Raw genomic sequence first — 24,945 nt, forward strand, 5'->3', positions numbered from 1 at the left:
TTATTATTATTATTATTACTATTATTACTATTATTATTATGATATTTATGTGGATGTCTTTTCTTATCGCGACACTGTTAATGTTGCCAGATCCGCGGATTTCTCGTATTATTGGTATACGTTTGAATTGGGGATTTGCTTTTTGCATTAATTAAATTAATGAAATTCTGCAATTCAGGGGGGGCATGGTGGCTTAGTGGTTAGCACGTTCGCCTCACACCTCCAGGGTTGTGGGTTCGATTCCCGCCTCCGCCTTGTGTGTGTGGAGTTTGCATGTTCTCCCCGTGCCTCTGGGGTTTCCTCCGGGTACTCCGGTTTCCTCCCCCGGTCCAAAGACATGCATGGTAGGTTGATTGGCATTTCTGGAAAAAATTGTCCGTAGTGTGTGATTGCGTGAGTGAATGAGAGTGTGTGTGTGTGCCCTGCGATGGGTTGGCACTCCGTCCAGGGTGTATCCTGCCTTGATGCCCGATGACGCCTGAGATAGGCACAGGCTCCCCGTGACCCGAGGTAGTGGTAGAAAATGAATGAATGAATGAATGAATGAAATTCTGCAATTCAGATAATTACCTACCTGATGTGTTATTGTTACCCCACTCACTATACTAACAATAGATATTTCCTGTTATTATTTACCAGTCTTTCAACTCTTTTGATTATGTTATTATAACATTGTGCATATTTTATAGGATCTATCTATAGGAGCTGTTTGGGAAAACTGTTCTCTAATTGCACTGAATTAATATACAATGATCAGCTATAACATTAAAGCCACCTGCCTAATACTGTCACTCTGACTCATTGAGCTGTAATGCACTGTGTTCTAACACCTTTATCATAGCTAGCATCAAAGTTTTCAGTGATTTGTACTACAGTAGCTCTTCTGTTCGATCTGCCCTTCACTCCCCGTTCTCATCGGTGAGCCTTGGCCTCATGACCATGTCTCAGTATTGTGCAACTTTATAAATATTGCAGCATAGCATTGATGATTTATGTTTTGTTTTGTTTTGTTTTTAAATGTCATTGTTAGATATTTTTGCATTTTAGATAGGGTTTGCTTTGACTAACCGTAGATGGAGACCTAACAACCTTGCCCTGATTCACATTGCAGTCAGAAGCGCTTGGTAATGACATGAGGCAATGTCTGATCCTTCTAAATTACCAGGAATTATAAAACTGTCCAGACTTAAATCCCACATCTGCAGTCATCTTTACTGTAGCCACAGAGTAATTCTCTGAATAATATTCCTGAACGTTAATAACTAGATGTTAACTATAAGGAAACCTTTTAAGAGTTCAAACAATAATTTCAGGTGTGTTATAAAACGGAAATTCTGATATGCTGAGTAAATGTGATCCATTTGGAGGGTAGAAAAGCAAACCACACAAAGAGTAGTATCCTTTTGGAGCTTGAGGCTTTAATTAGGCGTTAAAGGCAGCTTGCTTAGTCTTGGAGTTAATGAATGGTTTTGTGTCCCTGGAAATGAAAGACCACAAGGGAGAGCTGTGTGTTGTTTAGACTAGTCCTCTAGCTGCAGATGCTGATCTGGTGTATCTGAAAGGCTTGGGTGAAGACTTTATGTTTTCATGATCATGTTACACCGTGTGTGTGTGTGTGTGTGTGTGTGTGTGTGTGTGTGTGTTGAAGGTTTGGGAGGAGGGGCTCAGGGGTTGTACATTAAGTCATGAGACTACAATATAAGGAAATGTGATGTGCATTATAAAGCAAGACACCACGCATACAAATAATTTTTATCTGCACACAACAACGGCATAGTCAGAGTGTCAGAAAACATCGAAGAAGGCTTTAAGCTAAGGCCATTAAATATAACGTCATATATCTGCAGAAAAAACTTAAATGTGACTAGACACATTAAATCAATTTGATCTATTTCATAACCAAAAATCTGCACTTTATGAAACATTCGTTGCTATTTCCAAATATGTAGATTATTGTTGAATTTAAAATGTTTATACTAACAAATAGGGGGGGCACGGTGGCTTAGTGGTTAGCACGTTCGCCTCACACCTCCAGGGTCGGGGTTCGATTCCCGCCTCCACCTTGTGTGTGTGGAGTTTGCATGTTCTCCCCGTGCCTGGGGGGTTTCCTCTGGGTACTCCGGTTTCCTCCCCCGGTCCAAAGACATGCATGGTAGGTTGATTGGCATCTCTGGAAAATTGTCCCTAGTGTGTGATTGCGTGAGTGAATGAGTGTGTGTGTGTGCCCTGCGATGGGTTGGCACTCTGTCCAGGGTGTATCCTGCCTTGATGCCCAATGACGCCTGAGATAGGCACAGGCTCCCCGTGACCCGAGGTAGTTCGGATAAGCGGTAGAAGATGAATGAATGAATACTAACAAATAGGGGGGGCACGGTGGCTTAGTGGTTAGCACGTTCGCCTCACACCTCCAGGGTCGGGGTTCGATTCCCGCCTCCACCTTGTGTGTGTGGAGTTTGCATGTTCTCCCCGTGCCTGGGGGGTTTCCTCTGGGTACTCCGGTTTCCTCCCCCGGTCCAAAGACATGCATGGTAGGTTGATTGGCATCTCTGGAAAATTGTCCCTAGTGTGTGATTGTGTGAGTGAATGAGAGTGTGTGTGTGTGCCCTGTGATGGGTTGGCACTGCCTTGATGCCCGATGACGCCTGAGATAGAGGTAGTTCGGATAAGCGGTAGAAGATGAATGAATGAATACTAACAAATAGCATCAGAGAACAGATTCCAACCCGTTGTTCATTTATTGAGTGTAAAGATTTTAGGTTTCAGTGTCTAAATTTATCCATATTTAATAATACAAAAGATGATTTTGCAAAAACACATGCAATTATTTGGAAAGGTTCCATAGAAAAAATAATTGTATAAATATTAGCATGATCATGAGCAGAGATTAATGATGCTATCTATTGTTTAAAAAATCTCCTGTAGTGCCTTTTGTACTGTTGAAGCACTTGTGTTTATTTTTTGTCATAAGGTGGTCTTGCGGTTCGGATCTCCTGCTCCTGCCCCTGCACCACCATGGCCTGGGTTTGATTCCTGAGCCCAGCCTGATTCATGATTCCTGAGAAGGGAAGGCCAGGCCTGGGTGTACTGAGAGGTTTCCATCAGGAAGGGCATTTACCAAACAGTAAAACCTGTTCCAAATCAAATATGTGTTCAGATGATCTGCTGAGATGATGCAGCCAAAACAAAAACCTGATGCAAACCTGAAAGACAGAACTGTTAATCCTTAAGGAGAGAAAGTGTGCTCACCAGAAAGAGGTGAAATCATACTTTCAGCACAAAGCACATTGTTATTCCTGCCAATCCGTTTCATTTCAATTTTCCTTTTTTTTTTTTTTTTTTTAAAACAAGGCAAAGGTAATAAAGCACAGCGTTACACCTGGAGCTGCTGCTTATCCATTCAGCAGAGGAAATTTCCTTCCAGTGCTACTAAAATTTATAAGCAACAAAAGGTTTGATGGCAAAAACATGACACTCACAGGAATGACATTCGCATATCCGTGTTCGTGCATCCTCACTTCAGGAAAATCACTTTAATCCAATGAACATGTCACAGGCAATTGTTATCTTTAGTGAGCGTGATACTACATTTATAGCTTTAAGTTTACAGTTTGTAAAGGTGCGGTTTGTAACAAATATCTATATATTAAATTTAAAGGTGCGGTTTGTAATTTTAAGACTATTTCTACATATAGTAGAAAAACTGTCATTCATAAAATACTATAATGGATCTGGGTTTTGTTTTTTTTTTTTTCATTCTAAGCATATTTTTTTTAAATTTTCTGGCCCAGAAATAAACCCCACCCCTATCAGATGATCAACTCTGCCCCTTTTCCTTAAAAGGCAATGCACAATGTAGATATCGTTGTAACAGAGGATTGTTTGAAGGGCACCGTTAGGTAGAAGAGTAAGATCAGACTGCTTTAAAAAAATGACAAATGGCTTCTTTAAACTAATGAATATTTCCACAGCAATTGCTGATAAAATGTAACTGCCGTTTTAATTGCTGTTTATTTATTTAAACAAATTATTTAAATAAATGTATCATAGAACATAGTTGTTTTACAGTGTTTAAGTAATTCTGCTGTAAGTTTGTTAGCAAACATATACCATGATGCATCATATAAAAATGTCTCTTTAAGGTAAAAATCTACCTTTAAACTTATCTTTACACAAACATTTCAGCTGTATTGAATCCGGTTACTCAAACAGTCCTCGCTTTAAGGAAACAACTCCACATTTATTAAAAGGAGAAAATGATTAAATACATCATATATACATCTTTTCAATGGTGGTGAAGGGAACAAAACAACAATTATATAAGATTATTAGCCTAATGATGTTAGAGAGCTCATCCTAATTGGCCCAGTATAAGAGTTCAGTCTTAGTGGGCTTATTTAAAGTGTACTAGTGGAGGGCACTGTTGGTCAATTCATTCCACAACTGAAGTACTTTTGTCTCAGTGCTGTTGTGAAATGTAGATAATAATAATAATAAAAGAAAATATCGATAACATTTGACATGTTCAAAAATCGACTATGAAAAATGATGTCTGCAAAAAGTATGTGATTATTTGTCGATACACTATAAAAATGTGTTTTCAAAAAGTGTCTTTGTATAAGCTGAATGCAGGAACCGCAGAATATTCCTGCAGAACTGGCGCGTTAGATCACCACTCGCTGTGACCTCTGACATCTGACTTCTTTAGGTATTATATAGGACATGGCCTTGCAAATTGGCTTTGCATCTGAACATTGTCAGAGTATGTGCATGTGATTGTGTGTGTGTGTGTGTCTGTGTGTAAACGAGCATCACTGCTGCACCAGGCAGTTGTGTGGCGTGCACTCAGACTGTTCCTCCAGCTCGGGGCAGGGGGTGCCGCTGTTAGCAGGTTTCAAGAGGATGTAGCGGGTACGATGACGCATTCCTCCTCTGGAGCATGGCCCCAAACACAGGCCCCAGGACGACCACATGGAGACCTCACAGTCCAGCGGCGTCTCTGTAACGACACACAGTGGACAGTGTCACAAAGCAGCTTTACAGAAAACATAGATTTAGATCCCTAATGAGCAAGCCAGATGCAAAAAAAAGGAAAACTCCCTGAGCTGACATGAGAAAAAACCTTGAGAGGTAGCAGACTCAAAAAGGGACCCATGCTCTTCTAGGTACAGAGAGATTATTAATCATTACTCTTCTACAAAGTCTGTGATGTAAAGTGTTAAATATTCCGTACGAGCATCACAGCCTTTATGATTACAGCAGCACTTAAACAGGTAGGTACAAGTCTACAGCATCCAGGTGAGATTATTTACTGAAGCAAGGGTTTAAACTGTAAACAGGCAGGGAATTAAAGACTCTGGCATAAAAAAAGCCCAATTGGAAAATGGCAGCTGGTCTGTATTACAGTAGCTACCTCAGCATATTTTGCTTAAACTAATTCAAATTAACTCAATGGATTGAAACAAGATTCTAAACAACAGGGTTTTAAACAAGCGTCAGGACAATTTTGTTTGTGCTGACTCTGCGACTCGTCCAAACCTTAAAACTAATTCCAAATGTTTGCTGTTGATTCTCTACACAACCACAATTGGAGGGGTAATTTTACACAATTGTCCATTTACCATAAATGTAGTTAAAGGTATTCTGGTGTATAAATACTACATGTTTTGCACTGGAGATAAATATCGCTAAAGGGTTACAGCCCAGAAAAAAAATCTGTTCTGTGATAAATTAAGTAGCGTAACTGGTGGCTGTGTTATGTTGAGGATGCCATAATTTGCCAAGAGCAAAGAAAATACAAAGTTAATCTGATGAAATGTTTTTCTCCTGATGAGAGTGGGCTCCTTGATGATGACTAAGCCCAAATCCACAGGGCAAGAGGGGCACGGGCAAGACTGTGGGTCATTACTGAAGAAGTGGATAAGGTTTGAAGTAAAGGTGTAATTAATTTATGATTTATGAATTGACATATTGCTATAAAAAGGCGGGGGACACGGTACTTAGTGGTTAGCACGTTTGCCTCACATCTCCAGGGTTGGGGGTTCGATTCCCACATCCGCCTTGTGTGTGGAGTTTGCATGTTCTCCCCGTGCCTCTGGGGTTTCCTCCGGGTACTCCGGTTTCCTCCCCCGGTCCAAAGACATGCATGGTAGGTTGATTGGCATCTCTGGAAAAATTGTCCGTAGTGTGTGAGTGTGTGTGTGAATGAGAGTGTGTGTGTGCCCTGCGATGGGTTGGCACGCCGTCCAGGGTGTATCCTGCCTCGATGCCCGATGACGCCTGAGACAGGCTCCCCGTGACCCGAGGTAGTTCGATAAGCGGTAGAAAATGAGTGAGAGTGAGAGAGATATAAAAAGGCAACTATTAAATGAACCGAACCAAATCAATTACTGTCCAAAAACATCAGTAAACTTACAGAAAACTGGTGTTTAAAAATTAATTTTTTAAACTATTGTGCCAGCAAGGTGATTTGTCCAGAACTTTGATACTTAAAATTGTCCTCATCATTTGTGCATTAAAGGTAAGCTGAACCCAGATCTTAAAAAAAGAGGGTCAAATCCTACTATATCGTAGCAGATTCATATCAAATCATAGCGGCCGTCTTCCTATCATATCGTAGCGGTTGTCTTCGTATCATATCGTAGCAGTGGTAGTGTCAAGTATCACACAGTTGCTGTATTATATCAAGGGAAAGTCTGAGGATTCCATCTCTAGATTGAAGCTATATTGCCCTTGAAAATATATTGCCCGTGAAAATGACAAAAAAAATATTAAACACCTAACATTGTACAATAGAGTACAGATTATTTTTAATGTTTTACTAGAACCAAAACAAATATGTTGAAAAAAGGGTTGTGTTCTATTAAAGTTCTATTATGAGTTCTATTAAAGTTTTTCAATTCAATTCAGTTTATTTGTATAGCACGTTTAACAATTCCCATTGTCTCAAAGCAGCTTTACAGATGTATGGAAACAGAAGAGAGAGAAGAAGAAGAAGAAGAAGAAGAAGAAGAAGAAGAAGAAGAAGAAGAAGAAGAAGAAAAATAAGGATAAAAATAAATAAATGAATATATACAATTACAGTTAAAAATTAACTTAAGGTCACATGAAAACTCCCTGAGAGGATATGAGGAAGAAAACTTGAGAGGAACCAGACACAGAAGGAAACCATGCCTCATTTGGGTGACACTCTACAGTAAATAATGTAAATGTAAATAATGTTATTTAACTGAGAGCTCCTGAGGAAGTAATGGGTCATCGCAAACTGAGCACATCGAGTTCAGCACAGTCCTGATTGCTGATAAAGACCAGACCATACAGCTGACTGACACAACATTGGTTTAAAGAAGGCATGATGGTGTTCTGACCTGCAAATTGTGGGGTTTTGCTGAGTTGAGGCAGGATATGATTGGACACGTGGTTGTGTTGACGGATGGATGATCGAGGCTGTTTTTTTAGCCAGATGGTGGCTAGCGGCGGAAGCTCAGGCAGCCGGGGGTAGTAGAAAGAGTTTGCAGGATGATTCGGCTTCTGAGATGTGATCTGTAGGTTGAAAAGAAGCAACAATGAACGCTTTAAACAGTTTTTTTGTATCATACCTTCATTACCTACCTAATCTATCACAGGACATTTTGGACACAAATATTCACATTTTAGAGTCACAATTTAGAGTCGAAAATTCACCTTCTAAATAGGTGAGGTTAAAAAAAATCTCTTCTCTTGGGAGGTTAAAAAAAAGTTCAGAATAGTAAAGACATTCATTCATTCATTTTCTACCGCTTATCCGAACTACCTCGGGTCACGGGGAGCCTGTGCCAATCTCAGGCGTCATCGGGCATCAAGGCAGGATACACCCTGGACGGAGTGCCAACCCATCGCAGGGCACACACACTCTCTCATTCACTCACGCACTCACACACTACGGACAATTTTTCCAGAGATGCCAATCAACCTACCATGCATGTCTTTGGACCGGGGAGGAAACCGGAATACCCGGAGGAAACCCCCGAGGCACGGGGAGAACATGCAAACTCCACACACAGAAGGCAGAGGCAGGAATCGAACCCCCAACCCTGGAGGTGTGAGGCAAACGTGCTAACCACTAAGCCCCCCCCCAGTAAAGACATATTGCCTGATATTAAAGACAAGCTAAACTCAAAAATACCAGAGATGGTGGGGACAGAGCACCGATATCAACAAACTATGTGTAGTACATGTTCATTTCCGTTCCCTGTATTCTTACTTAACACTTTTTAGAGATTCCTACGAGTGTATAATGTAATGATTTATAATCCCTGAAGAGGACAGGTTCCATTCTAAGACTGCTTCCTGTCAATGAAGTGTTTCTTTGCTTTGGTGGCCTCTATCTTATGATACATCTGGAGCATCATCAGTTGCCAGTGGATCTATTGCAACCCTTGATGATTGTGGATCTGGTATATAGTAAACATATTGTAATATCAGTTTTGGGAAAGGAAATGTATATGATCTATAGTGCACTCTGGGCTGACTCCAGTACCTTGACTCGGAGACTGTAAAGCACTGGCCTAGACTTATACCAAAGAGTTATTTACAAAGATGTCTGGGGTAATTACATACTGTATATCTGTGTAAACACATACTGTAAAGTATACTGTATATTAAGGTCTCACCATTGTGATGTTCTCAGGGGGAACTGTGGGAAAATTGGGCGAAGAGAAAGTGAAACCGCTGTCCGTCCCGGCATCAAATGGATGCAGGTCGAAAGTCACTTCCTCTTTCCACTGGCCAGCTTCACACAGGCTTACGCTGTCCACCCCAACAAACCAATCAGGGCTGGGAATCACTTTCACCATCAAGGAGAGCTGTGTGAGAGAGGGTTCATGATCAGAGACACACACATACAAACTGACAACACAGCTTTCCTTCTGGCAATATACTTTTCTGTCCTAAATATGCCCTACAATGTTAGAGCAATTGACTTCATAGTTCACATCTGAAATGTCTCTTTAAGGCCATTCCCAATAGTTTCCAGTCGTTCCTGTGTTTGTTAGGCTGCTGATTTTTTTTTCTTTAAATGGTGATGAATGTTTCCTGTTGGGTTATGACCTAATGCAGGAAAAGCCCTCGGTCAGAACAGATGCACACACTCTTTATATCGCTTACTCACACACAGTCCTGAGGGACAGGTCTATTTGAAGATTAGAGCGAAAGTTATTATATAGCCAAAGTTCTTGAGTGGATCATGGCACATAGATTGCAACCAAATGGACAGACGTTACTGTGTAATACTGGCACCGGTACTGAAATCAAAGCATTATTTACTCATGAGGTAGCTGAGGTTACTCCAAGGTAATGATCAGGCATCAAGTCAAAACCCATAATCTCTGTTATTATTCAAATTTGGTCTTAAATACCTATTAGATTACTGACATTAGAAAAGGCATTAGTATGAAACCGATCTTTCATTTGGTGGTTGTTAATGACGCACACACCAGAGCACAGTTTCAACTTTTTTGATCGATGAATCTCAGCTATGGAACAGTCCGTCTGGAGTCAGACTTGTTTTACACTTCCTTTTCTCTCTCTCTCTCTCTCTCTTCTGTCCTCCGCCTCCTCTTTTTCTAGCGCTGTGGCTTTTCCAGGAATGCATCCTGCTATAACAGTTTGGCTGGCACGTAAAGCCAGTGTGGTTACATCTGTCTGCAGCCTAGTTCAGCTGATGGACATCAGTCTGAGGCTTTGAGATGTGTGTGCACACACAAACACACACAAGCGCACGCAATCATAAATCCATGATATGCACTTGATGTTCTTCCTCTTCGCTCAACATGCTTAAAGTGTCAGAAACCACCAAAGCAACCCTTAATTCACCATCAATGAGTATCACTGAATTTTCACATTACCTCTGAAATAATATTACCATTTACTTTCCTTTTGCATGACACACAATTCCAGCGTATAAATATTTACCAGCTGAGATTTTTTTAATGTGCCCATTTATCTTAAGTGTTTATATAATTGTGGCTCATGGGGCTTTCTAAACTAAATCCATCAATTTATATTCCAGCCCTTACCCTGCCATTATGTGGTTGGCCAATTGAAAGTCAGTCCTGTCATAGATGATGGTCTAATATGAGCTTTGCACCAGCACTGGAGTAGTGTATTTCCCTCTGGAGACAGTGATACTGAGTTAGAAGGGTAGGTAAGACAGCAGGGTCGGCTGATATAAATGAGCTAGCAGGGATAAGTCTTTCTATGATAAAATACATCAATATTAGCTTTCATTTTTCACCTGCACATGTTTTGGATTCTTGTGAAATCAAATCACACCATGACTGGGAGGTAAAAGAGACAGAATGATAAAGAAGCAGGTCTAAGGCTGATTTCCTTCTATCCCAGGCTGTAGAGTCCCACAGATTATCAGTGTTCGTTATGGAAGGTGATTGCACAGAGTGACGAGCTTGCTAGATTTGATCTTTCTTTGGACTGAGAATTTTTTAGTGGTTCGTGGACAAGAATCATTCATTCATTCATTCATTTTCTACCGCTTATCCAAACTACCTCGGGTCACGGGGAGCCTGTGCCTATCTCAGGCGTCATTGGGCATCAAGGCAGGATACACCCTGGACGGAGTGCCAACCCATCGCAGGGCACACACACTCTCATTCACTCACGCAATCGCACACTAAGGACACTATTTTCCAGAGATGCCAATCAACCTACCATGCATGTTTTTGGACCGCAGGAGGAAACCGGAGTACCCGGAGGAAACCCCCGAGGCACGGGGAGAACATGCAAACTCCACACACACAAGGCGGAGGCGGGAATCGAACCCCCAACCCTGAAGGTGCGAGGCGAACGTGCTAACCACTAATGCACCGTGCCCCCCGGACCACAATCAGAAATAGAAAATTATAGGAATTCCTTAGACAAGAATGGTTCCCATACTTATAATAAATGCAACAAAACTGTAGTACAACAAAAAAAGAATTATACAAAGATAATCTGGATGAATATAACCAAATTATAATACTGCATTTGGGAAACCGAGTAGCAGTAACAGAGGCATATTGCATTACAACTATTACACATTTTTTGTACTATAACTATTACAAGTCTTCTTATGTCTGAACCAAACCAGACAGTTATTGAAGTGAACAGAACAAATTCAATGATGGAGGAATAAGAATTGCATCTGAAGCTCAGTTGTCAGAGGACATTCGTTTTCACTATAGACTTAATGTAGGTCTGGCACCTCAGGTCTTGTGAGATTGTAGAGCCCAGGAACCTGAATGACCCCACGTCTAACACTGTGCAGTTCATTATGGTGTGCGTGTGTAAGAGGGGGTGTCCACTGAAGTCTACTGTCAACTCTACTATTTTGAGCATGTTCAGTTCCAGTTTGTTTTGACTGCACCAGACAGCCAACTATTCGACCTCGGGCCTATTAGTCTCCATAAGCAAACTCATGACCCTCCTGGATAACGCAAATGATTGTGCCGTCATCTGCAAGCTTCGGGAATTTGACAGGAGGCTCTGTAGTCATGCAGTCATCATTGGGATGCACCAGTATTGAGTGTGCATGAGCTGAATGTGAATTTTTCCAGATTTACCTGCTGCAGGAAGCTGTTGATCCTCTCACAGGTGGAAGTAGGCACAGTGAGCTGGATCAATTTAACCTCTAGGAGATGTCTTAAATGCCTAGCTGAAATCTATGAGAAGGATCCTTGTATAGGCCCATGTATGGTCAAGGATGTTCCCATGTTGCTCTTCATCCAGCATCCATTGACAAGCTTGTCTAATTAACAAGGCAAGCAAGGGGCCGTAGATGTCCTTCACGTGTATCAGCAACAAGCTCTCAGCTGTTAAGGAGACTGGTCTGCAGTCTTTTAGCCCTGTGTTCCTGGGTTTTTCTTTTGGAATGGGGATGACGGTGAAGAATTTGAAGCAGGAGGGTACTTCACGTTGTTCTGGTGATCTGCTGTGAAGATGGCGGCCAACGCTGATAACAAGATATCAGACAAGTGATTGAAGAAAAGAGATGTTAGACAAGAGATTGAAGCACATTCCGGGTATGGTGCTTTTCTGCACTTATGTTTCAGGAAGACCTGATCATACTCACAGATCCTAATTGCAGTTAAAGTGAATATTGGTGGGTGTGTGGAGAGATTATTGGAGTAGGTATGGAGGGTAGGGCTGGTGGTGTCACATCTACAACAGAGCACGTTCTGTCCACAGAGTGGGGAAAAGAGGTGGCCTCCAGCTGGCAAGATCTTTAAGGCTTTTCCACATCATCGCAGGGTCGTTAGCTCTTCCAAGCAACTTATATCTCATTTGTTAATGTGTTTCTGACCTGATTATACAGGATTTGTCCCTGTGTCTGTGGGTGTCTTCTTTGGCTTTAGACAAAGGTGTTTGAGTTTTCCAGTTATTCATGGTTTGTCATTGCACCATGTTAAGCAGATGTTAGTCGGTACACACATATCATAACAAAAACTGATGTATGATGTTATACAGTCATTGTCGGTTAGTTTTCTGAGGGTGGTAAGTGCAGATTCTATTCTCTTAACAGTTCTAACAACAGGCTTGGCAGATTTTAGTTCGTAACACGTCATAAGCAGTGATTGAGAAGGAGAAGGAGCATGTGAAATATAATTGTGGGTGTAATGAATGTAAATGAGGCAGATTATTTACTTTATCATTGCTTTTTTCCCCGAAATGACTTAAGAAGAGAAAGTTAAAATCAGTAGAGCATTACGTTCTTGAAACACTTAAAAAATTGAGATCAGCTGTAAGCTTTAAGTATGTCTGCGTGCGTGTGTGTGTGTGTGTGTGTATCAAATTGCTCCACATGATTCCTATGATCCACATTGTCAAGAAGTTAATAGATTAGATTTTAGCCTCCCGTCTAATACTACTGTATGACCACATCACAATATCACAGTCTTCGTACTTATGGTCTCCACACTAACTCAGCACTTATCTGACTGCAATGTCCTCAGTGACCTGGTCATTTGATTTCCTGGAAGTATAAAGCAAAAGGGAGTTACGATCTTCTGTGATCTCTGTAAGAGACTTTGAAGTGCCAAATGCTTAGTGTGTCGAATGACACGTTCCTGCATGCTGCGTATATAATATTGCTGAGCTGAGAGCCGGGTAGACAAAGACGTGCATTCAACAGGTGTCTAGCCAAGACTTTGTTAGTTTCTACTCATGTGTCTCCATTATAGTTTTCCAGCATACACACATAAACACAGATACACATACACACACAGATGGTTCCTCCACCGTCAGGGCCACCCTAACCTTCCTGGCAGGTCTAAAAGCAGCAGTCATCCCGCCGTCGGGTCATGTGACCTGTCGCTGTCATTTAAAACCCACTAGCAATGACAGGCATGTGCCCAAGAGAAATAGTATCCCTTTTTTTGGTGCTCCTCTGTGCTATTTAGAAATGATGCCCGAGTAATAAAGATATTTAGGTCACCATTTCCAGTCACGCTTGTTTTAGCCCCTGCATCCAAACATCCTTTCGAGTAATAAACTTGTCAGGGGCCGTGAGTCACGGGAAAGCCAGACTCGAAGGAAAATAAACAACAGACAAAAGATCTGAAGAAATAATCAAGAAATCGTTCTCCAGTTTTAAAAGAGGTCAAAAAGATTGCACTGGAATGAAGGAGGCAAGGGAAAGGTTGTGGTTTGGAGGTGCTATAAACCAACGCTGGTTCTCAGAGTCATTACTGCAGCTATAAAGACATGATATAGGTTTTGGCCCTTAGTAGGGGCAAGTTTGTGTGTTCTTGAGTTTAGCTGATGGTTGAAACAACACAGTATTTAGAAACACATTCTTAAAAAAAGGGTTCCTCTAGCACCCAACATTCTACTTGGAACCGTTTCTGAATGTGCAATCCTCTCTTGTTAGTCTGCTGGTTTCTATGTAGAAACCTCTCCCAAACCCCAAAAAGCCATAAAGGAGCATTTAGGAAACTAACTGGAACCTTTGTTTAGTTGGAGCTGAACCAGATGTTTTAAATAAAGTGTGATGCCCTTAAGCACCAACAAAGTGTGAAATTCCTGTTATATTCTACTAGGTGTAAAGTTGCGAGAAATCCTAGCAGTGTTAAGTTGCCACTGTTGGGTCCTGAAGTGAGGCCCTTAACACTAAACGTCTACACAGATGGCCTTTGTTTCATAGTGGAATATGCAAAATATAGCATTTTATTAAGCCGTATCAATCCAACCACCGATTAAAAACTCTTCGGGGGAACCCTTTAAGTTCTACTGTATGTACTTTTAAACAGGAAAACCTTGGGGTCTTTGGATTTGATCTGAATGGTACTATTGTACAATTAACTATGAATTGTGACCAAAAAGTGTTAAGCGATTCAAAACTTAAGTCTGTTAGATGGTTCAAAGTGGCCTCGATGACAGTTTTGTACACTCTTGGCCTCCTCGTGGAGGTTTAACGATGTAGCCATCTGGAGTGCTTTTCCACCAGTGTTAAAGTTCCCACATGTTCAACACTTATTAGAGTTTTAAGATTTTTTTTTTATTATTATTACTTAGGATTAGAATTATTCATTAATAGGAATCATGTTTGTCTAAGAAATTTAGAATAAGTCTTTGGATCAAAATGTCTGTGTCCAACTTTTGGCTTGTACACTACATATAAAGTAAAGGCCATTTTTTTCATTTGTCTGACTTAACTGAACAGTTCATAGACCTTGGATTTCAATTATGACAATATCTTCATTTATGACAACAAACTGTACATGCTATGGTTAAGACTTTCTATAAGTTTGAGACAGTTTTTGAGTTTTTGTTCTTTCTTGTCCATTCGGTATTGGTATTAAAGAAATTCTCCAGTGTTTTTCTTTTTTTAACCTATGTACATTACCTCTGTAGTGTATGCATGATTTCCACAAACAAGAATTTCATCAGATATTTCTGTACTGAGAAATGAAAGGAAAAATTGTTTACCAGGAACTCTCACAATCACTTTTAGGGCAGTTGTTAAAAAACATGTACATCATTTTAATAAAACAATATTGCATTGGCAAGAGTGTTGATATATTTTTTTTCAGCTGTGATTCAGGGTAGCTCTACACTGTAAGTAATCACAGCTGTGCTGATAGTCAGGATAACCGTACAGCTGTGGATATGATAATGCTTCCATACAGCACTGCTAAAAACACATAATTAACACCGACTAAGAAGCACACAATTTGCCCAAATGTTCCTGTTTGTTTCCGCAAAAATAGATCCTGAAGAATCCACACTCACTTTATAGCACAATTACACATACATTATAGACGTAGTAGATGATGAAGTATTTCTCTAAGATCATTATTAAGGAAATGTTAGGTACCAGTGGGTTCCTGGGCTGCAGAACGAGTTCAGTGGAGCTGTGGCCGACTCCGGATGGGATCCCTGCTGTGCGGTACATGGACCCCACTACCCTCCTCTTCCTTGCTTCTTTTGCCCCCTTTACCAGCTCAACCGTGACACCGAGCTCAGCAAAACTCTTCACACCAGGGCTTGCCATCGCTCCTTCCTGCCACAACCGGTACCGCTCATTGTGGGTGACAGCTGTAGAGAGAAAGAGAGGAGAGATTGGATCTTTTTTTATTCTGAGAGACGTGTTACAGAAATTAGGTTGGATTTTTAAACCAAAAGTTTAAATTCTAATACAATTCAGTAAACTATTAATATTTACATGCTGGACACAAGGCAGCGGGTTTCACCACTCTACAGCTTCCACATACTTACCCGTACATACGGGATATGATTCTTCTACTCAGCCACCTTACAGTATGTAGAAAAAGAGGTTGGCTAAAACATGTATAGTGTATGAGTTATTCAAACAATAGTCCTTGCGACCATAAAAGCACGTAAAACCTCAGAGTTGATTAGAGTGTGTATTTAAAAAAAGAAGTAAAAACATACTAAAATGTGAACATAAACACAATCTACATTACATGTGGATTTTTTCCGTACTTCAGTCTAAACTCTCACCTGGATCCATGACCAACATTAGCACGCTTCACCTCCTAAAATAAGCTATTTTCCAGAAGCCTGTATGATTCCATTTTTTTTCCTTATACACTTGAAAAAAAAAACCATTTGGTAAGTTTAAGGTCTCCAGGAAGCAAGTAAAATCTATCCTGTTTAATAAACCACAAAACTGCACTAACAAAACAGACCCATAAGCTCCATGGCTTTTTATTACAATCTTTTGAGGGAGCAATGTGCAGAGGTTATGGTGGCTTTAAAAGTCATTAGGCATATCCTTTATGTCCCACTGCGTGTTATGTAGCTACAAGCCGTCATGGCAGATATTCAAAGTGAGGTGAGGAAGGGCAGGGAGAGAGAAAGTGAAAGAGTGTCAGCAGTGATGACATGGTTCATCCGTCCACATGCAGCGTCTGACCGGTTTGGCATGAACATGACTAGTCAGAGCCAAGCATCGCAACCTCAGACAACTCAACCACAAACCCACAGCAATCCCCCATTCTCTCGTTACCATCTCTGTCTTTATCTCTAAGCCATTGTGCACGACTATTTAACTTTAATATGACTATAATTGCAAACCGAACGATTATAACATGCGATATAGAGACCCAGACTGTTGGAGGAGAAACTCCAGTAACCTGGTGTTAGTCTTGCAGACGGTCGCGCTCCATCCTCTGGCTATAAATGTTTTAAATGTCTTGGCCGGATCCATCCAGCTCTGCATCCTCTCCTGACCTGGGAGCTGGCAAAGCGCAGATGCCCTGCACACAGATTCTTATTATATGTGCGCCAGGGAGCACTTGTCATTAAAGCAAATGGCCATTGCAGACCTTTGGGCTAAGGATGTCATATATATATGCAATATGTTTATCTAAAAGGGTGCAAAAGGTCAGCATCTCCAGCCCTCTTTTTCTTTTTTTTTCTCTGGACATCTTTCCTAAACCTCCACTTTGGATAAAAGGAACCTATGGGGTAGCGTGCGTCATCTGGTAGTACTTATTTGCTCCCCCGCGCCCTCCCACCCTTTCTGCTTTCCTCATTATGCTGTCTTACTCCCATATGGAGGAGGTGCTGGGGGAGATGTGTGCCACTGGGATGGGTTAACAGGCCAGATGCGAAGCTTCAGCATCCTGACTCATCATGTCATGAAGCAGTTTCTACCCTAGACCAAATATTCTGTTGTCACATGACACTTAAAGGCTCACAGAAAGGTTTCACAGGTTCCATCTCCTCCTTGAACTTACCTACAAGTTTGGACCACTGTGCAGGAGGTCGGAATAAAGGGTACTGTTTTGGGAACATCTGCGGGCTCCACTGACCAGTGAATACTAGGATGTAAGAGGCGGGTCCTCGGGCCGTGCACGCCGTTTCATTGGTAAATTTTAGAGGGGATGCACAGGAGAGGCTCAGCTTCAGGAGCACAACGAGCAGGTGCTGCAGCCACCCGGGGACGAGGAGCTCAGAGGGCATCATCATCATCATCATCTGCAAGAGAGAGAAAAGAGAAATTTTTTCAAAATAGCGTTTTCCCTGATTTGATTTACTACATTATTATACTGCAGCGCCAACAACATACAGAAAAATATTATATTAGAAATATAGTATTTCTACTTATATGATTACAGACATTTTTTCTTCATTTCACAATATATTCGAGAAAAAAATTCTGCTGCTTTCTTAAAACAAATGCTTACAATTAGCCAGATTATCTGCAAACAATGAGCTGAACTATCCAGAAATGGGTGTAGTAATCTAATTTACTGTTTACTGTCATTTTTATAATGGAAAATACTAGATACATGTGCCTTTAGTGAAGATATTGTTCACTCGCTAAGATTTACTGTTACTATTTCTATAGCAACAGCTCATTCACAGGGACTTGTATGGCAGATGTAAACACTAATAGTTAAAAAAAAAATAAAAAATGTTATTTAACCATGGTAAAAAAAGATTATTGGAGGTGGGGGGGGGGGAGAAGGGTTATACAGTATTTAGATTTGGTGCAAAAATTTGGAATACTGCTTTGCTGGATGAACTAAAGCTAAGAGGCTTCTCTCATAATCAACAAGATTTCAAAATGCATATCAAGTATCTGAACGCAGTAAGACTCCAAATAAGCTGCTCTCTAATTCAGAATATAATTCTATTTAAAAAAAAAAATCTGGAGCACGTTGCATAACTTCATACCAAGTATCCGATCGGCAGAAATGCCTTTCAAATCCTGTGTGATTAAAAGCTGAAGACTGCGTTTGTAATATGCAATTTATTTTGGCCACTCGTTAAGCACTCGGGTACGAGTACACTGACTGGATTTATTTGTGTCTTGTTTGTCACCTCGAGCCTAAAATGACCATAAAGAGTCGAGGTATGTGGAGGACTTTGTTATGTCGATCATTTGATCATGCCCCTGTTTTAGTGCTGCATGTGTGAAGATTAGCCGTGCCACGTTGCATAATGTGCTTGGCTGCACTTGTCATTTAAGACAAATTCATACTGTATAATAATGCCTGATCTTTTTTATAAAGAGTGAGCTTTGGTTCATGATCCATCCTGGAAAGCAAGTCTGAGCTGCAGAAGGCCAGATGAGGATCTCACTGACTAAGCAGGACAGATGTAGACAGTAGTAGATAGTAGAAAATGTTTCTCTGTCTGTAGAGGCTCATAAATCAGACAGTTTGCCACCCCGGCAAGCCCTCTGTCATCTCTCTTGCACACAAACACTCTCACATGTACACACACGTCCTGATTTACTGCCTGACTGAATTTAAATAGCAGCATAAGAGCAAACCTAACATGACTGAGCTATTTCCATACCGCATATGAGCGTCTGCGTGCGTCTTCTGGTCTGCAGGAAGCAAAAAACAAAAGCTGAAGGGTTCAGGACACGTGCCCTGTCTGTCAGTGCCACTTTATAAAGAGGTAAATGCCACAAAGGGCACCGGGTCACTAGAACAGACCCAGACACCTGCCCACGCCTGACACCAACCGTCTGATTCCTCATACTAACTAATCAGCGTCAAAGACTGTGCCCCTTATTCGCCTCCACAGATTTTCCATTTTTATGTTCTGTTTTTAAGCCTTGAGATCATATAAGTTTAAGTGATGAAGCATAGCTGGCATTTTCGCTAACATTTATAGCCTAGAGGGACTGGGACAGTAATCCAGCTTGATTTAGGGAACAGTCTGATGTAGCCCAGGGTGCTGAAGGGTACAAGTGACCAGAATAGAAATAAGACACACTAAACTAAGAGGCGATATTGAGTCATCTGGAATGACTCAAAGATCCCACTTTTAGGGTACGTCTGGCATTCTTCATCTTTTAAGAGAGGATTTAACCACAAGCATGACTTCTCAGAAGTGCACTTCCATAAATACCACGGACATTGCATTTACGTGTGGAACACGTGTGAAGAATCTGCTCCAGATATTTGCGGAAATTTAAGCACACGGCAATTTTCAAGAACTAAACAGTGATGTTTACACGACACCACCTTTCCCAAGCCTCCTCATTTTCTCTTCGCCAGGTGTTCTCTTAAATACTTCTTTCTATCCCAGGCTTGTGCATTAAACCATGCAACTATCAATGAGTTGATTAATAGAGACAATGTGCACAACAGTATCACTAGATTTAATATCCAAAGTCCAGATGGTGCTTCATGCTGTTGTGAGGTTCAATACCTTGTTGCAGAGCTGCATGGAATTGAGGAGGTTTGATCCAACCACCTAGAGCCATAGTGTTTTTTATCTGTCTGTAACTTGTATAGCGCTTTTAACAAGGGAAATTGTCTCAAAGCAGCTTCACAGGAATATATACAAATTCAGACAAAGTTTTAAATCTAAATTTATATTCATCCCTAATGAGTAAGCCGGTAGCAATGGTGGTGAGGCAGAAGGCAGAAACCTTAAGAAAAACTAGATTTAAAATGGAACCCAGCCTCATCTGGACCAAACTAGACCAAGAACAGTATCTTGCATTCAGTTTGGTAGTGAAGTGAATTCTGGCCCTGACATTTCTTCAACCTCACGTCCATCACTCCAGTTCATAATGGGTCTGAACTTCAGATGCATGGATCCCACAGTTATTTTCTTTGTACATGCCTATGATATATTTTTAATTAATTTATTAGTTCTAAGTCCTAAAATAAAAGCAAACCAGTAGCTTAATTTGAATAATAGCAACCGTGACCAGGATGTTATTAAGGATGAATCAATGTGCATTGTAAACTACAGCATGAGTATATTAACGAATGTCTTTGTCCCTCAAGATTCAAACCTCACCACTCATTCATGCCATCATAAAAGTAAAAAGTTTACTTTTACAAATATATAATATATATATTTAGGGCAGAAAACTTGTGAAAATGTATCTTTTATAATAAAGATTTTGTACTAATCACACTTTCTTCCACATTTGTTATTGCTTGGTGGCAAAAAAAAAACACTTCAGTTCATTTTGTTAACATTACAGAGTGATAAAGAAATGAATCAGTTTCTCAAACTCATTTTTTTGGCTTGGGGTTTCGGAACATTTCTTTCTGGTGTGCTGACCATCACCAGGACCGTATTAAGAGCAAGAAGACAGTGTACCGTTTGAGGTTAATTATTGGATTGAGTAAGGATTAGATTTAAACTTAGTGTAACGTTCCAGTTCTTCCTGATTTCTATTCCTAAAACGGAGTACAAAACTAAGAGGCTTCAGAAAGATCGGCAAGATTTCAGAATGCAGATCAACCATCAGAACGAAGTAAGCCTCCGAATGAGCCGCTCTCCATTGTGAATAATAAATAAATAATACAACAGTAATTATATAAATAAATAAAAAATCAGGATGGTGTTGTGTAACATCACACCATGTGTCTGATTTGCAGTAATGCCTTTTAAAGCCTGTAGTATCAAAAGCTGAAGACAGGGATTTGAATAATCTTGTACACATTACAGTGATTGAGCTAGAACAATATTACAGGGGTAACTTTATCTTATCTTTAACTTTATCTTAAAGAAATATAATTTATTTATATATATATATATATATATTATTTATATATATACACACACACACATTATATACATACATACATATGTATGTATGTATGTATATTTTTATACATATATATATATATATATATATATATATATATATATATATATATATATATATATATATATATATATATATATATATGTATATATATACACATATGGGCACAGTGGCTTAGTGGTTAGCACTCACACCTCCAGGTTTGGGGGTTCAATTCCCGCCTCCACCTTGTGTGTGGAGTTTGCATGTTCTCCCCATGTTCTTCCCATGTTCTCTTGTGTGTGTGTATGCCCTGCGATGGGTTGGCACTCCGTCCAGGGTGTATCCTGCCTTGATGCCTGATGACGCCTGAGATGACGCCTCCCCGTGACCCGAGGTAGTTCGGATAAGCTATATATAGTTATATAAGTTACATTTAATTAGTTATATGGCATTTATTATTTGCCATAAATGCATTGAGTCTGTATGTGTGAAGTGTGTTGGGATGATAGATAAGAGATACTTATCATGAGTGCATTTGCTCACACTCATTTTGTATGGATTGGGTTTGGAAAATCTTTTTCTCGTGCATTGACCAGCTCATCGGGTCTGCATGCAAAGCAAGAAGTTAAGGAAAGATCTGCAGATATTTAAGCTCTGCATGTCAGTCCAAAAAACCTCTACTTTGCTTAAACCTTAAATGCTGTTAAAAAACTGCACTCAAATCTGATATTTTAACTCCTAGAGACACTGAATACACCTGATCACGCTGAATAAAGGCTTACGGAGAGGATCAGGTGTGTTGGAAACAGGAACTGGAACTGAGATAACTTGTTTTAAATCGAATGCAGATGCATCAATAAAAACTACTAATTATAGATCTGCAGCAACGCAACATACGTTGCAATTATCAAGCGTTTTTATTTAACACGTTAAAAAAAGATTTGTAGGCAGGCGTTAGATAATGGTGTTCTCAGCTCTGGGAAAATTGCACCTTTAATGCAGTGAAAACTTGGCACTGAATTTTATTTCATTCTGTGTAAATTTGGGACTTGGCAACGTGGCTGGGTGAAAAAATGTCAGCCTTTAACAATTATCTGGTTATTATTACCTGATTATTATCAGTCAGACATTAGTTTAAACAATCACGGCCATCCACGGATAAAGTATACAAACCTCTAAAATAAAGACTTCGTAAAAAAATAAAAGAGGCTAATTTGAGTCAGATGTTCTTCAGCTCAGGTGTCTGGACCCTCATCTGTGTATAGGAGAACACCCACAGCTTCGGTTACCTGATCGTCACAACTGAATTCTGAAATCTTGACGTGGGAAGAAATGGCTTGAAGAAACGTTACTGGAGCTTATAAGACAGGAAAGGGCTACAAAGGGATCTTTAAAGGCGTGGGCCCCCCATCAGTCCGCAGCCAGGCAAAAGAGTTTACAATCCAGCACTGTTGTTACTCTCCCCAGGCTGTGGATGTCCTACAACCATCAGGCAATAAAATCCACCAATGTGGGAGCTCTAGGGTGACAAACAAGGGACCTGTAAGGCAGATCCTGACCTCTATAACCTTTGTATAGAGGGGAAAAATGTGGAACATGTGGGATTTCCAAAAAGGAAATGACAGCCCTTTAAACTTAACACTGACGTCTGTGTCAAATTCAAATTGTTGTTGTGTGGATCATAAGCAGAATGCCAGTGCATCTGTCTGTGATCAAAAACACAAACGACGCCAAGTTATGCGACATGATGCAAAGTAGGAACTAAAACAGGAATAAATCAATCACAAACTAGGTCACATGGTAGACAATTCATATTGTAGAATATAAAATCTTGGCCCAATCTGAGTCTTGTCCTCACATGAACTGAAATTATGATCCGAAACAGGCCGTTGGAGCAAGTCGTCCTACAATCCACGTGCAATTTTGTAAATACTTCTTGTTTTACGCACCATACTGATCTGTAGCTACAGAGAACGCATGACTGAAGGTTATTACCCATAAAAGCTTCCAATAGTTACTAAATAAAAAGGTTCACCAACGTTTACTAGCAGTGACCGTGATTGTTTTAACACATTTGTTCAGTTTATTTTAAATAATTTTTTTTTTCCTCACTTGATGACAGTTTAAGAAGAATTCGACCAAAAATGCAGACGATTCACAAACTTTTTCACACTGACCTAAAGCAAACCAACCGTTATTTGCCCTCCTGAGAAGACACACATACAACCTCAAACATCATCTCTGTCTTTCAGTCAGCGTCTCTCATGCTCTCTTCACCAAGCACGAACCAGACGCAATAAAACCAGGAGAGGAGGAGAAGCGCCAAAGAAAAGTGCTTGCGGGTTCTTAGTTAGCACGTAAAGTAAAAAGGCATGGAGTTGGAGACAGTGCAATTAGCAAACCACATGCAGTGCAGCACATGTATCTAAGCTACAGGTAAAGGAACATGCATTTCAACATCAGAAATACATGCAAACACAGATAATGATGTCATGGCCAAAACACGGAAAAGAGATAGAGAGAGTCAAGACAGTCAAGGAGAAAGCATGTGTTAAATTACTCAGGAAGATGGCAGTGGACTTCAAAGAGAGAGAGAGAGAGAGAGAGAGAGAGAGAGAGAGAGAGAGAGAGAGAGAGAGAGAGAGAGAGAGAGAGAGAGAAGGAAGAAAGGAAGGAAGGAAGAAAAGAAGAAGGGAAGGAGGAAGGAAGGAAGGAAGGAAGGAAAGAGGAGACACAGAGAAGCAAAGCCGGCTTTCACTTTGGTTACAGAAGACAGCATGAGTGCGAGAGACAGACACACGCACACACACACACACACACACACACACTCACATGTGCATCTACAGATGCCTGTGTGCTCGTGCTCACCTGGTCCAGAAGAGGATACAGCAGCACCAAGTTGGAGATGTGCAGCACAGAGCAGGACTCTCACTCTTCTCTACTTTGTCTCTCTCTTTGTCTCACTCTCCCCTCCTCTCTTTCTCTCCCTCTCTCTCTCTCTCTCTCTTTTCCCTCCCCTTCTACACCCCCCACCTTTCACCTCTCCTTGTATGGATGCACACACACACACACACACACACACACACACCAACTTGTTTTTTTTTTTTTTTTATGTCTCTCTTTCCATTTTCAGCCATACAAAAATTCCCACCTCTTCACTATTAAATGCAAACTCCCTCACCTCCAGCATTTAATAACCCACTAGGTGGATTCCTCATGATGAGGCTGAAAAGATGATTGTGCATCATTAAGGTTTTAAATAAAACACAGAGAAGCAGGTTAAAGAATTGCAGTAAATGTTTACCATCTTAGACAGATGGATTAACCCTTTAAACACCAAGTTTCTATTCATTTTGTTGATTTCAAATACTGACAATTAAGGTGCAAAAAAAAAAAAATACGCAAAGAAAAATATCAAAGAATAATCATCTTAAAACAAAGCCATTTGTTTTAAAAAATACAGAAATACGGAACAATACAGTAAAAATGCTTTCCAGGAAATTTTGTGGTAAATCTTAAAAATGTTTAAAAAAAAATCATTTTAAACATTAAAACTTAGCTGCATTTGTTCTTAAGTCAGTAGTAGGACTGAGTTATTCAGCAAAAAAATTAAGAAACAAAATACACTAACTCTCACACGCACTGGTTTACATCAAATTATTTATTTTATATTAATATTTTACTTCTAATCTATAATTCAGATAATATATCTGTACTTTCAGAGTCATCTTCAGTCAGTATCACAATCTCACTAAAAATGAAAAAAAAAAAAAAAGCAGAATTAAAGTATGTTCTTGATCTTCAGGAAATTCAGTTTATTTGGACGGCTCTTGCTGATCACGTGACTTGTGGACTATTCGAAATATTTCATAAGGGTGAATGAGTTCAGGTAACAGGCTTGCGTGAATGCTGTGGGACACGAAAATGAGCACTTTTTT

The 24,945-nt window shown here is 40.2% G+C and overlaps 1 protein-coding gene across 1 annotated transcript; it reads right to left on the reverse strand.

Annotated features, from left to right (window-relative positions):
- Positions 1 to 4,216: 4,216 nt before the first annotated feature.
- On the reverse strand, positions 4,217 to 23,968 carry spon2a (spondin 2a, extracellular matrix protein). The gene is made up of 7 exons (XM_060885140.1): positions 23,876 to 23,968; positions 17,232 to 17,472; positions 15,344 to 15,564; positions 8,649 to 8,840; positions 7,365 to 7,539; positions 4,791 to 4,996; positions 4,217 to 4,737 (listed from the first exon to the last, which is right to left on the reverse strand). Exons 2-6 carry the CDS (start codon positions 17,470 to 17,472, stop codon positions 4,809 to 4,811), a joined length of 1,017 nt encoding a protein of 338 aa, XP_060741123.1. The 5' UTR covers positions 23,876 to 23,968; the 3' UTR covers positions 4,217 to 4,737; positions 4,791 to 4,808.
- Positions 23,969 to 24,945: the final 977 nt, after the last annotated feature.

This window comes from Tachysurus vachellii, chromosome 13, assembly GCF_030014155.1.
Source record: "Tachysurus vachellii isolate PV-2020 chromosome 13, HZAU_Pvac_v1, whole genome shotgun sequence".
In the NCBI taxonomy this organism is placed as follows: domain Eukaryota; kingdom Metazoa; phylum Chordata; class Actinopteri; order Siluriformes; family Bagridae; genus Tachysurus; species Tachysurus vachellii.